Source organism: Oncorhynchus nerka, linkage group LG28 (genome assembly GCF_034236695.1).
Source record: "Oncorhynchus nerka isolate Pitt River linkage group LG28, Oner_Uvic_2.0, whole genome shotgun sequence".
Taxonomy (NCBI): domain Eukaryota; kingdom Metazoa; phylum Chordata; class Actinopteri; order Salmoniformes; family Salmonidae; genus Oncorhynchus; species Oncorhynchus nerka.
The window spans coordinates 25,997,219-26,012,218 of NC_088423.1; the positions used below are offsets into that span (position 1 = coordinate 25,997,219).

A 15,000-nucleotide genomic window follows, 5' to 3' on the forward strand; every position below is an offset into this window, starting at 1 on the left:
AGGGGCACACTGCCTGTCCTCCAGGTCATCTACATCACCTGGTGTCACAGGAAGGCCAAGAAGATCATCAAGGACCTCAGCCACCCGAGCTACGGCCTGTTCACCCCGCTACCATCTAGAAGGCAGAGTGCCTCAAAACTTGGACCGAGAGACTGAAAAATGTTTTCTATCTTCAGTCAATCAAACTGTTAAATAGTCACCACTAGCCGGCCACCGCTTTATACCCTGAACTTTAATCACTGTTACTAGCCGGCCACCGCTTTATACCCTGCCCTGAACTTTAATCACTGTTACTAGCCGGCCACCGCTTTATACCCTGCCCTGAACTTTAATCACTGTTACTAGCCGGCCACCGCTTTATACCCTGCCCTGAACTTTAATCAATGTTACTAGCCGGCCACCGCTTTATACCCTTCCCTGAACTTTAATCACTGTTACTAGCCGGCCACCGCTTTATACCCTGCCCTGAACTTTAATCACTGTTACTAGCTGGCCACCGCTTTATACCCTGCCCTGAACTTTAATCAATGTTACTAGCCGGCCACCGCTTTATACCCTGCCCTGAACTTTAATCACTGTTACTAGCCGGCCACCGCTTTATACCCTGCCCTGAACTTTAATCACTGTTACTAGCCGGCCACCGCTTTATACCCTGCCCTGAACTTTAATCAATGTTACTAGCCGGCCACCGCTTTATACCCTGTCCTGAACTTTAATCACTGTTACTAGCCGGCCACCGCTTTATACCCTGCCCTGAACTTTAATCAATGTTACTAGCCGGCCACCGCTTTATACCCTGCCCTGAACTTTAATCAATGTTACTAGCCGGCCACCGCTTTATACCCTGCCCTGAACTTTAATCAATGTTACTAGCCGGCCACCGCTTTATACCCTGCCCTGAACTTTAATCAATGTTACTAGCCGGCCAGCGCTTTATACCCTGCCCTGAACTTTAATCACTGTTACTAGCCGGCCACCGCTTTATACCCTGCCCTGAACTTTAATCACTGTTACTAGCCGGCCACCGCTTTATACCCTGCCCTGAACTTTAATCACTGTTACTAGCCGGCCACCGCTTTATACCCTGCCCTGAACTTGAATCACTGTTACTAGCCGGCCACCGCTTTATACCCTGCCCTGAACTTTAATCACTGTTACTAGCCGGCCACCGCTTTATACCCTGCCCTGAACTTTAATCACTGTTACTAGCCGGCCACCGCTTTATACCCTGCCCTGAACTTTAATCACTGTTACTAGCCGGCCACCGCTTCATACCCTGCCCTGAACTTTAATCACTGTTACTAGCCGGCCACCGCTTTATACCCTGCCCTGAACTTTAATCACTGTTACTAGCCGGCCACCGCTTCATACCCTGCCCTGAACTTTAATCAATGTTACTAGCCGGCCACCGCTTCATACCCTGCCCTGAACTTTAATCAATGTTACTAGCCGGCCACCGCTTTATACCCTGCCCTGAACTTTAATCAATGTTACTAGCCGGCCAGCGCATTATACCCTGCCCTGAACTTTAATCACTGTTACTAGCCGGCCACCGCTTTATACCCTGCCCTGAACTTTAATCAATGTTACTAGCCGGCCGCCGCTTTATACCCTGCCCTGAACTTGAATCAATGTTACTAGCCGGCCACCGCTTTATACCCTGCCCTGAACTTTAATCACTGTTACTAGCCGGCCACCGCTTTATACCCTGCCCTGAACTTTAATCACTGTTACTAGCCGGCCACCGCTTTATACCCTGCCCTGAACTTTAATCAATGTTACTAGCCGGCCACCGCTTTATACCCTGCCCTGAACTTTAATCACTGTTACTAGCCGGCCACCGCTTTATACCCTGCCCTGAACTTTAATCACTGTTACTAGCCGGCCACCGCTTCATACCCTGCCCTGAACTTTAATCAATGTTACTAGCCGGCCAACGCTTCATACCCTGCCCTGAACTTTAATCAATGTTACTAGCCGGCCACCGCTTCATACCCTGCCCTGAACTTTAATCACTGTTACTAGCCGGCCACCGCTTTATACCCTGCCCTGAACTTTAATCAATGTTACTAGCCGGCCACCGCTTTATACCCTGCCCTGAACTTTAATCAATGTTACTAGCCGGCCACCGCTTTATACCCTGCCCTGAACTTTAATCAATGTTACTAGCCGGCCACCGCTTTATACCCTGCCCTGAACTTTAATCACTGTTACTAGCCGGCCACCGCTTTATACCCTGCCCTGAACTTTAATCACTGTTACTAGCCGGCCACCGCTTTATACCCTGCCCTGAACTTTAATCACTGTTACTAGCCGGCCACCGCTTTATACCCTGCCCTGAACTTTAATCACTGTTACTAGCCGGCCACCGCTTCATACCCTGCCCTGAACTTTAATCAATGTTACTAGCCGGCCACCGCTTCATACCCTGCCCTGAACTTTAATCAATGTTACTAGCCGGCCACCGCTTTATACCCTGCCCTGAACTTTAATCACTGTTACTAGCCGGCCACCGCTTTATACCCTGCCCTGAACTTTAATCACTGTTACTAGCCGGCCACCGCTTTATACCCTGCCCTGAACTTTAATCACTGTTACTAGCCGGCCACCGCTTCATACCCTGCCCTGAACTTTAATCAATGTTACTAGCCGGCCACCGCTTTATACCCTGCCCTGAACTTTAATCACTGTTACTAGCCGGCCACCGCTTTATACCCTGCCCTGAACTTTAATCACTGTTACTAGCCGGCCACCGCTTTATACCCTTCCCTGAACTTTAATCACTGTTACTAGCCGGCCACCGCTTTATACCCTGCCCTGAACTTTAATCAATGTTACTAGCCGGCTTCCCTATGTACATAGTCATTGAACACTGGTCACTTTAATCATGTTTACATACAGTTTTACCCACTTCACATGTATATACTGTATTCTTGTCAAGGCTCATCCTATGTAACTACTGCTGTACACCTTTTATATTCATATACTGTCCATAATGTCCATCATATACATATATATTTACATTCCACAAGGACATTGCTCGTTCTAATATTTCTACATTTCCTAATTTCTTAATGACATTTTTTGTATTTAGGAACATAAACATTTCACTACACCTGCGATAACATCTACAAAATATGTGTACGTGACCAATACATTTTGATTTGATTTGATTTACTGGTGGGCCTCATTCCTATCACTCCACCCATTTGGTCCCAAAACCCAAACCCCAACTTTCCCAGCCTTCTCTCTAGACCCATTCATATTTACCAGCTCTAGCCCTATCCCAGTCCAATCCCACAGCCCCTGCACTGGCCACAACCAGAGCCCCATACCTCGGCAAAGCCACAGCTCCAGGTCCATGCTGCCCCAGCCTAGGCTGTTTATCTGTAGGTCAGTTGACAGCTTTTAAAACTGGGCTTAATGAGACTTAGATGGGTTAGAGGACTGGAACACGCAGTCAGTCAGGAAAGCTAAGGCCAGCTTCTTCAGGCAGAAGTTTGCATCCTGTAGCTCCAACTCCAAAAAGTTCTGGGACACTGTGAAGTCCATGGAGAACAAGAGCACCTCCTCCCAGCTGCCCACTGCACTGAGGCTAGGTAACACCGTCTCCACCGATAAATCCACGATTATCGAAATCTTCAATAAGCACTTCTCAACGGCTGGCCATGCCTTCCGCCTGGCTACTCCAACCTCGGCCAACAGCTCCGCCCCCCCCCGCAGCTCCTCGCCCAAGCCTCTCCAGGTTCTCCTTTACCCAAATCCAGATAGCAGATGTTCTGAAAGAGCTGCAAAACCTAGACCCGTACAAATCAGCTGGGCTTGACAATCTGGACCCTCTATTTCTGAAACTATCTGCCGCCATTGTCGCAACCCCTATTACCAGCCTGTTCAACCTCTCTTTCATATCGTCTGAGATCCCCAAGGATTGAAAGCTGCCGCAGTCATCCCCCTCTTCAAAGGGGAGACACCCTGGACCCAAACTGCTATAGACCTATATCCATCCTGCCCTGCCTATCTAAGGTTTTCGAAAGCCAAGTCAACAAACAGGTCACTGACCATCTCGAATCCCACCGTACCTTCTCCGCTGTGCAATCTGGTTTCGAGCCGGTCACGGGTGCACCTCAGCCACGCTCAAGGTACTAAACGATATCATAACCGCCATCGATAAAAGACAGTACTGTGCAGCCGTCTTCATCGACCTCGCCAAGGCTTTCGACTCTGTCAATCACCATATTCTTATCGGCAGACTCAATAGCCTCGGTTTCTCGGATGACTGCCTTGCCTGGTTCACCAATTACTTTGCAGACAGAGTTCAGTGTGTCAAATCGGAGGGCATGCTGTCCGGTCCTCTGGCAGTCTCTATGGGGGTGCCACAGGGTTCAATTCTCGGGCCGACTCTTTTCTCTGTATATATCAATGATGTTGCTCTTGCTGCGGGCGATTCCCTGATCCACCTCTACGCAGACGACACCATTCTATATACTTTCGGCCCGTCATTGGACACTGTGCTATCTAACCTCCAAACGAGCTTCAATGCCATACAGCACTCCTTCCGTGGCCTCCAACTGCTCTTAAACGCGAGTAAAACCAAATGCATGCTTTTCAACCGATCGCTGCCTGCACCCGCATGCCCGACTAGCATCACCACCCTGGATGGTTCCGACCTTGAATATGTGGACATCTATAAGTACCTAGGTGTCTGGCTAGACTGCAAACTCTCCTTCCAGACTCACATCAAACATCTCCAATCGAAAATCAAATCAAGAGTCGGCTTTCTATTCCGCAACAAAGCCTCCTTCACCCACGCCGCCAAGCTTACCCTAGTAAAACTGACTATCCTACCGATCCTCGACTTCGGCGATGTCATCTACAAAATGGCTTCCAACACTCTACTCAGCAAACTGGATGCAGTCTATCACAGTGCCATCCGTTTTGTCACCAAAGCACCTTATACCACCCACCACTGCGACTTGTATGCTCTAGTCGGCTGGCCCTCGCTACATATTCGTCGCCAGACCCACTGGCTCCAGGTCATCTACAAGTCCATGCTAGGTAAAGCTCCGCCTTATCTCAGTTCACTGGTCACGATGGCAACACCCATCCGTAGCACGCGCTCCAGCAGGTGTATCTCACTGATCATCCCTAAAGCCAACACCTCATTTGGCCGCCTTTCGTTCCAGTACTCTGCTGCCTGTGACTGGAACGAACTGCAAAAATCGCTGAAGTTGGAGACTTTTATCTCCCTCACCAACTTCAAACATCAGCTATCCGAGCAGCTAACCGATCGCTGCAGCTGTACATAGTCTATTGGTAAATAGCCCACCCATTTTCACCTACCTCATTCCCATACTGTTTTTATACTGTTTTTTTTATTTTTTTTATATTTTTTTTTACTTTTCTGCTCTTTTGCACACCAATATCTCTACCTGTACATGACCATCTGATCATTTATCACTCCAGTGTTAATCTGCAAAATTGTATTATTTGCCTACCTCATGCCTTTTGCACACATTGTATATAGACTGCCCATTTTTTTTCTACTGTGTTATTGACTTGTTAATTGTTTACTCCATGTGTAACTCTGTGTTGTCTGTTCACACTGCTATGCTTTATCTTGGCCAGGTCGCAGTTGCAAATGAGAACTTGTTCTCAACTAGCCTACCTGGTTAAATAAAGGTGAAATAAAAAAATAAAAAATAAAAACAGAGCAGGAGAGAGACAGCTGTCTGCATGCCCTGCCACACCACCACCACCACACACACACACACACACACACACACACACACACACACACACACACACACACACACACACACACACACACACACACACACACACACACACACAACAGGGTTCGGAGCCCAGTCCTTACTGGCTTCAAGGCCTGTATCTCCTTAACATCTGAGACTGATTACAGTACATCTGTCACTCTCGGTTTCCACCGTTAGGGAGTGTGTGAGTGAGTGAGAGAGTTAGAGACAGAGAGCAGTGCCACACACACTTTTGTGATCTGTGATGTCTGGAGTCTCCAGCATGGTCCTCTGTCCTCCATGTCTCTCCCTGGTCCTCTCTCCATGTCTCTCCCTGTTCCTCTCTCCTCCATGTCTCTCCATGGTCCTCTCTCCTCCATGTCTCTCCCTGTTCCTCTCTCCTCCATGTGTCTCCCTGTCTCCCTGTTCCTCTCTCCTCCATGTCTCTCCCTGGTCCTCTCTCCTCCATGTCTCTCCCTGGTCCTCTCTCCTCCATGTCTCTCCATGGTCCTCTCTCCTCCATGTCTCTCCCTGTTCCTCTCTCCTCCATGTGTCTCCCTGTCTCCCTGTTCCTCTCTCCTCCATGTCTCTCCCTGGTCCTCTCTCCTCCATGTCTCTCCCTGGTCCTCTCTCGTCCATGTCTCTCCCTGTCTCCCTGTTCCTCTCTCCTCCGTGTCTCTCCCTGTTCCTCTCTCCTCCATGTCTCTCCCTGTTCCTCTCTCCTCCATGTCTCTCCCTGGTCCTCTCTCCTCTATGTCTCTCCCTGTTCCTCTCTCCTCCATGTCTCTCCCTGTTCCTCTCTCCTCCATGTCTCTCCCTGGTCCTCTCTCCTCCATGTCTCTCCCTGGTCCTCTCTCCTCCATGTCTCTCCCTGGTCCTCTCTCCTCCATGTCTCTCCATGGTCCTCTCTCCTCCATGTCTCTCCCTGGTCCTCTCTCCTCCATGTCTCTCCCTGGTCCTCTCTCCTCCATGTCTCTCCCTGTCTCCCTGTTCCTCTCTCCTCCATGTCTCTCCCTGGTCCTCTCTCCTCCATGTCTCTCCCTGTTTCTCTCTCCTCCATGTCTCTCCCTGTTCCTATCTCCTCCATGTCTCTCCCTGTCTCCCTGTTCCTCTCTCCTCCATCTCTCTCCCCGGTCCTCTCTCCTCCATGTCTCTCCCTGTTCCTCTCTCCTCCATGTCTCTCCCTGGTCCTCTCTCCTCCATGTCTCTCCCTGTCTCCCTGTTCCTCTCTCCTCCATGTCTCTCCCTGTTCCTCTCTCCTCCATGTCTCTCCCTGTTCCTCTCTCCTCCATGTCTCTCCCTGGTCCTCTCTCCTCCATGTGTCTCCCTGTTCCTCTCTCCTCCATGTCTCTCCCTGTCTCCCTGTTCCTCTCTCCTCCATGTCTCTCACTGTTCCTCTCTCCTCCATTTCTCTCCCTGTTCCTCTCTCCTCCATGTCTCTCCCTGGTCCTCTCTCCTCCATGTCTCTCCCTGTCTCCCTGTTCCTCTCTCCTCTATGTCTCTCCCTGTTCCTCTCTCCTCCATGTCTCTCCCTGTTCCACTCTCCTCCATGTCTCTCCTTGTTCCTCTCTCCTCCATGTCTCTCCCTGTTCCTCTCTCCTCCATGTCTCTCCCTGGTCCTCTCTCCTCCATGTGTCTCCCTGTTCCTCTCTCCTCCATGTCTCTCCCTGTCTCCCTGTTCCTCTCTCCTCCATGTCTCTCACTGTTCCTCTCTCCTCCATTTCTCTCCCTGTTCCTCTCTCCTCCATGTCTCTCCCTGGTCCTCTCTCCTCCATGTCTCTCCCTGTCTCCCTGTTCCTCTCTCCTCTATGTCTCTCCCTGTTCCTCTCTCCTCCATGTCTCTCCCTGTTCCACTCTCCTCCATGTCTCTCCTTGTTCCTCTCTCCTCCATGTCTCTCCTTGTTCCTCTCTCCTCCATGTCTCTCCCTGGTCCTCTCTCCTCCATGTCTCTCCCTGTTCCTCTCTCCTCTATGTCTCTCCCTGGTCCTCTCTTCTCCATGTCTCTCCCTGTTCCTCTCTCCTCCATGTCTCTCCTTGTTCCTCTCTCCTCCATGTCTCTCCCTGGTCCTCTCTCCTCCATGTCTCTCCCTGGTCCTCTCTTTTCCAGACCTGTTTATTTTTCCAGAGGAGATGTTATGACTCACACACAGGACAGGAAGAGATCTTTATTAATGAACCAGCGGAGGGGAAAGACACACGCAGATGCACGTGCACGCACACAGACACACACACACATACACACAGCAGGGATTAAGATAGTTGGCAACAGCTGACCAATTACCATGTGTCGGCAGTGATGTATGACTACTCTGCTTTGTTTCTATAGTGGACTCTGTTGTTGGTTTATGACCTGATGGTATCGATACTTTTCTTTTCCCCATCTTTCCCCCTTTCCTCTCTAGTCGTCTGGAGCAGAATGGGATCAAGTCAGTTCCTCCTGGAACCTTCTCTCCCTACAAGAAGCTGCGCAGGATGTAAGTATATACGCTGCTCTTTAGGGCTGAAGTACACTAACTACACTTCCTCTAGGGCTGAAGTACACTAAGTACACTTCCTCTAGGGCTGAAGTACACTAAGTACACTTCCTCTAGAGCTGAAGTACACTAAGTACACTTCCTCTAGGGTTGAAGTACACAAAGTACACTTCCTCTAGAGCTGAAGTACACTAAGTACACTTCCTCTAGGGTTGAAGTACACAAAGTACACTTCCTCTAGACCTGAAGTACACTACGTACACTTCCTCTAGGGCTGAAGTACACTAAGTACACTTCCTCTAGGGCTGAAGTACACTAACTACACTTCCTCTAGGGCTGAAGTACACTAAGTACACTTACCCTAGGGCTGAAGTACACTAAGTACACTTCCTCTAGGGCTGAAGTACACTAAGTACACTTCCTCTAGGGCTGAAATACACTAAGTACACTTCCTCTAGGGTTGAAGTACACTAAATACACTTCCTCTTGGGCTGAAGTACACTAAGTACACTTACTCTAGGGCTGAAGTACACTAAGCACACTTCCGCTAGGGCTGAAGTACACTGAGCACACTTCCTCTGGGGCTGAAGTACACTAAGTACACTCCCTCTAGGGCTGAAGTACACTAAGCACACTTACTCTAGGGCGGAAGTACACTAAGTACACTCCCTCTAGGGCTGAAGTACACTAACTACACTTCCTCTAGGGCTGAAGTACACAAAGTACACTCCCTCTAGGGCTGAAGTACACTAACTACACTTCCTCTAGGGCTGAAGTACACTAAGTACACTCCCTCTAGGCCTGAAGTACACTAACTACACTTCCTCTAGGGTGAAGTACACTAAGTACACTTCCTCTAGGGCTGAAGTACAATAAGTACACTTCTTCTAGGGCTGAAGTACACTAAGTACACTTCCTCTAGGGCTGAAGTACAATACGTACACTTCCTCTAGGGCTGAAGTACACTAAGTACACTTCCTCTAGGGCTGAAGTACACTAAGCACACTTCCTCTAGACCTGAAGTACACTAAGTACACTTCCTCTAGGGCTGAAGTACACTAAGCACACTTCCTCTAGGGCTGAAGTACACTAAGTACACTTCCTCTAGGGCTGAAGTACACTAGGTACACTTCCTCTAGGGCTGAAGTACACTAAGTACACTTCCTCTAGGGCTGAAGTACACTAAGTACACTTCCTCTAGGGCTGAAGTACACTAACTACACTTCCTCTAGGGCTGAAGTACACTAAGCACACTTCCTCTAGGGCTGAAGTACACTAAGTACACTTCCTCTAGGGCTGAAGTACACTAGGTACACTTCCTCTAGGGCTGAAGTACACTAAGTACACTTCCTCTAGGGCTGAAGTACACTAAGTACACTTCCTCTAGGGCTGAAGTACACTAACTACACTTCCTCTAGGGCTGAAGTACACTAAGTACACTTACCCTAGGGCTGAAGTACACTAAGTACACTTCCTCTAGGGCTGAAGTACACTAAGTACACGTCCTCTAGGGTTGAAGTACACTAAATACACTTCCTCTAGGGCTGAAGTACACTAAGTACACTTACTCTAGGGCTGAAGTACACTAAGCACACTTCCTCTAGGGCTGAAGTACACTAAGCACACTTCCTCTGGGGCTGAAGTACACTAAGTACACTCCCTCTAGGGCTGAAGTACACTAAGCACACTTCCTCTAGGGCGGAAGTACACTAAGTACACTCCCTCTAGGGCTGAAGTACACAAAGTACACTCCCTCTAGGGCTGAAGTACTCTAACTACACTTCCTCTAGGGCTGAAGTACACTAAGTACACATCCTCTAGGGCTGAAGTAGACTAACTACACTTCCTCTAGGGCTGAAGTACACTAAGTACACTCCCTCTAGGGCTGAAGTACACTAACTACACTTCCTCTAGGGCTGAAGTACACTAAGTACACTCCCTCTAGGGCTGAAGTACACTAACTACACTTCCTCTAGGGCTGAAGTACACTAAGTACACTCCCTCTAGGGCTGAAGTACACTAACTACACTTCCTCTAGGGCTGAAGTACACTAAGCACACTTCCTCTAGGGCTAAAGTACGCGAAGTACACTTCCTCTAGGGCTGAAGTACACTAACTACACTTCCTCTAGGGCTGAAGTACACTAAGTACACTTCCTCTAGGGCTGAAGTATACTAAGCACACTTCCTCTAGGGCTGAAGTACACTAAGTACACTTCCTCTAGGGCTGAAGTACACTAAGTACACTTCTCAGTTTCATGTCACAACCCCAAACTACCATGTCCAGACTAAGAGCAGGAAGAGGTACAGGGGTGATGGCTGCAGAAGGCTACAGAAAGCTACAAGCTGAAACCTCTCCACAGTAATAACACCTCTCATGTTTCAGTGCTGCCCGCTGGTATTCTCAGCCTGGTTAGAGTGTCTGTCTGAATGTAAACTGTGGCAGAGATGATTATGGATATGATGATTATATTATATGATATGGGGGAAATGAAAGAGTGCTGGAATGAAGACTGAGGGTTTGTTCCTCCTCTCCTCTTCTGTTTCTCTCCCCCTCTCTGCCCTACTTACGGGGGTGGTCCAGTAGTATTTCAGCCTCACAAACTACCCGCTAACCAGCCTACCCTTAAAATACATGGGCTACTGGTCACAACTAGCGAGTGCTGGAATGAAGACTGAGGTTTGATCCTCTCCTCTCTGCCCTACTTATGCCTGCTAGCCATTGGGTCAGACACGAGTTGTATGTGGCAGGGGCTTCTACTCATCACGGATGACCAAAAGAAAGCCAGTCACGTCGCAGACACCAACGCCGCCCTACCAGATGAGCTAAACACCTTTTTCTCACGTTTCGAGCATAACAACTCTGAGCTGCCGAGGAGAGCCCCTGAGGACAACGAGGGATACATGCCTACGGTCTCCACGGAGGACGCATGTAAGTCATTCAAGCGTGTTAACCCTCGCTAGGCTGCTGGCCCAGACGGCATCCCTAGCCGCACCCTCAGAGCATGTGCAGACCAGTAAGCTGTTGTGTTTTCTGACATTTTCTCTTTAGCTCAGGGTGTTATCCCCACCAGCTTCAAGGTGTCCACTATCATCCCTGTGCCCAAGAAAGGGAAAGTAATTGAACTGAATGATTACCAACCGTAGTACTCACTTCTGTCACTTCCGTCATCATGAAGTGCCTCGAGAGGCTAGTCAAAGACTACATCACCTCCTAAGCCAACACACTCGACCCTCCCCAATTGAACTACCGCCCATTGCAATCGCCATTACACTGCACACTGCCCTCACTCACCTGGACAAATGGAATGTTCATGATCTACAGCTCGGCCTTCAATACCGTAGTGCCCTCTAAGCTCACCACAAAGCTCTGGCCCTGGGACTGAACTCCTGAACTTCCTGACAGGCAGTCCCCAGGTGGTGATGGTAGGCAAAATGATCTCCTCCACACTGATCTTCAACACGGGGACCCCATAAGGGTGTGTCCTTAGTCCCCTTCTGTACTCCCTGTATACCCTCGACTGCGTCGCCTCATATAGTTTCAACTCCATCATCAAGTTCGCAGAGGAGGTAGGCACTCTGACAGTGTGGTGCCAGGTAAACAACCTCTCCCTCAATGTCAGCAAAACAAAGGAGCTGATTGTGGACTTCAGCGACTGTCGTGCTTGTTCCCGAGAGCCCTCACAGTGTTCTACATGAGCACCATCGCCGCCCTACCATACGGTCGGGCTGCATCACCGCCTGATACTGCAACTCCCCCGCCACAGACTGCAAGGCTCTGCAGAGGGTGGTACGCTCAGCCCGAACACACCATTGGGTGCACACTGCCTGTCCTCCACCAGGTGTCTCAGGAAGGCCAAGAGGATCAACAAGGACCTCAGCCACTGGAACCACGGCCTGTTCTACCTGCTTCCATCACTCAGATGCGGGCAGTAGAGGAGCAAAAACTGTTATACTGGCCAATAGCTGCTACCCCTAGACCATCAGGCTGCTGAATAGCCACCACTAGTCAGCTTCCTTCTCCCCTAGACTTCCTACCCCCCAATTCAATCGATCATACTCTCAGATATGATAGGAGAGTGAGTTAATAGTTTTTCTCCTACTTCTGCATTGTAGTGTTTGTTTTGACAATACAAGTATGTTGTCTCAATGTTAAAAGGAAGCGCTCTGGATCTAGAATAAAGCCTGTAGCCTCTAATACAATAACAATAATAATAATAACACACTCTAATAAGACAGATCCCTACAGATCCTTAAAAGATCCCTTTAGATATAAAATAGGTGACAGGGCAACCCACTGTGTAAACACACTAACAGACACGCTCTCACCGTGGCCCTGTTTGTATGACCCCATATATGAACTGTGTTGTTCCCCTGGCACATGACAGGAGTGTGTCTGAGATCAGATGCTGTAACCTTTATTTTCCATGAAACATCAGGCTTTTGCAAAAAGACAAATAGCTACTTATTTAACACTTAGTTTAACATTAGCCTCAAATGGGATAATTTCACATCTTAAAGACCACATGACGATTTCACTTTAAAGATTTCCCTTTTTCACTGTGCACTCCATTAACACACACACACACACACACACACACACACACACACACACACACACACACACACACACACACACACACACTCAGTGGTTAGCTTGTGGCCAGTGGTCTGTGGATTCTGTTAACAGGCATTTACAGAGACAGCCTGTTCCATATGGACCCCAGCCCTGCATCCCATTAATAAACCACACACATCACACTGTTCTGGATTTTCATTGGTTGGCAGTGTCGTCAACATACCTCTGCTCAAATATCATTGGCTGCTTTAGGAAGTTCTTGAATGGAAACTTCAATAATACATTATGGTACAGTAAGGACTTGGTTGAGTCCTTGGGGTCAGAGGTTAGAACTACTGTATGACAGTTGGGCAAGGCTAAAGACAAACCTCTCTCTCTCTCAATTCAATTCAATTCAAGGGCTTTATTGGCATGGGAAACATGTGTTAACATTGCCAAAGCAAGTGAGGTAGATAATATACAAAAGTGAAATAAACAATATAAATGAACAGTAAACATTACACATACAGAAGTTTCAAAACAGTAAAGACATTACAAATGTCATATTATATATATATATATACAATGTACAAATAGTTAAAGGACACAAGATAAAATAAATAAGCATAAATATGGGTTGTATTTACAATGGTGTTTGTTCTTCACTGGTTGCCCTTTTCTCGTGGCAACAGGTCACAAATCTTGCTGCTGTGATGGTACACTGTGGAATTTCACCCAAAAGATATGGGAGTTTTTCAAAATTGGATTTGTTTTCGAATTCTTTGTGGATCTGTGTAATCTGGGGGAAATATGTCTCTCTAATATGGTCATACATTGGGCAGGAGGTTAGGAAGTGCAGCTCAGTTTCCACCTCATTTTGTGGGCAGTGAGCACATAGCCTGTCTTCTCTTGAGAGCCATGTCTGCCTACGGCGGCCTTTCTCAATAGCAAGGCTATGCTCACTGAGTCTGTACATAGTCAAAGCTTTCCTTAATTTTGGGTCAGTCACAGTGGTCAGGTATTCTGCCGCTGTGTACTCTCTGTGTAGGGCCAAATAGCATTCTAGTTTGCTCTGTTTTTTTGTTAATTCTTTCCAATGTGTTAAGTAATTATCTTTTTGTTTTCTCATGATTTGGTTGAGTCTAATTGTGCTGTTGTCCTGGGGCTCTGTAGGGTGTGTTTGTGTTTGTGAACAGAGCCCCAGGACCAGCTTGCTTAGGGGACTCTTCTCCAGGTTCATCTCTCTGTAGGTGATGGCTTTGTTATGGAAGGTTTGTGAATCGCTTCCTTTTAGGTGGTTGTAGAATTTAACGGCTCTTTTCTGGATTTTGATAATTAGTGGGTATCGGCCTAATTCTGCTCTGCATGCATTATTTGGTGTTTTACGTTGTAAACGGAGGATATTTTTGCAGAATTCTGCGTGCAGAGTCTCAATTTGGTGTTTGTCCCATTTTGTGACGTCTTGGTTGGTGAGCGGACCCCAGACCTCACAACCATAAAGGGCAATGGGCTCTATGACTGATTCAAGTATTTTTAGCCAAATCCTAATTGGTATGTTGAAATTTATGTTTCTTTTGATGGCATAGAATGCCCTTCTTGCCTTGTCTCTCAGATCGTTCACAGCTTTGTGGAAGTTACCTGTGGCGCTGATGTTTAGGCCAAGGTATGTATAGTTTTTTGTGTGCTCTAGGGCAACAGTGTCTAGATGGAATTTGTATTTGTGGTCCTGGTGACTGGACCTTTTTTGGAACACCATTATTTTGGTCTTACTGAGATTTACTGTCAGGGCCCAGGTCTGACAGAATCTGTGCATAAGATCTAGGTGCTGCTGTAGGCCCTCCTTGGTTGGTGACAGAAGCACCAGATCATCAGCAAACAGCAGACATTTGACTTCGGATTCTAGCAGGGGGAGGCCGGGTGCTGCAGACTTTTCTAGTGCCCGCGCCAATTTGTTGATATATATGTTGAAGAGGGTGGGGCTTAAGCTGCATCCCTGTCTAACCCCACGACCCTGTGTGAAGATGTTTGCCAATTTTAACCGCACACTTGTTGTTTGTGTACATGGATTTTATAATGTCGTATGTTTTACCCCCAACACCACTTTCCATCAATTTGTATAGCAGACCCTCATGCCAGATTGAGTCGAAGGTTTTTTTGAAATCAACAAAGCATGAGAAGACTTTGCCTTTGTTTTGGTTTGTTTGGTTGTCAATTAG

At 47.9% G+C, this 15,000-nt stretch overlaps 1 protein-coding gene across 4 annotated transcripts in view; it reads left to right on the plus strand.

The window, feature by feature from the left end:
* Window positions 1-15,000, plus strand: part of LOC115113850 (slit homolog 1 protein-like) — a 202,750-nt gene that overhangs the window by 131,664 nt on the left and 56,086 nt on the right. For all 4 annotated transcript variants that reach the window (XM_065012727.1, XM_065012729.1, XM_065012728.1 and 1 more), the window contains exon 10: window positions 8,156-8,227. In XM_065012727.1, the coding sequence (XP_064868799.1) occupies window positions 8,156-8,227 (72 nt within the window). The remainder of the gene's footprint in view (window positions 1-8,155; window positions 8,228-15,000) is intronic.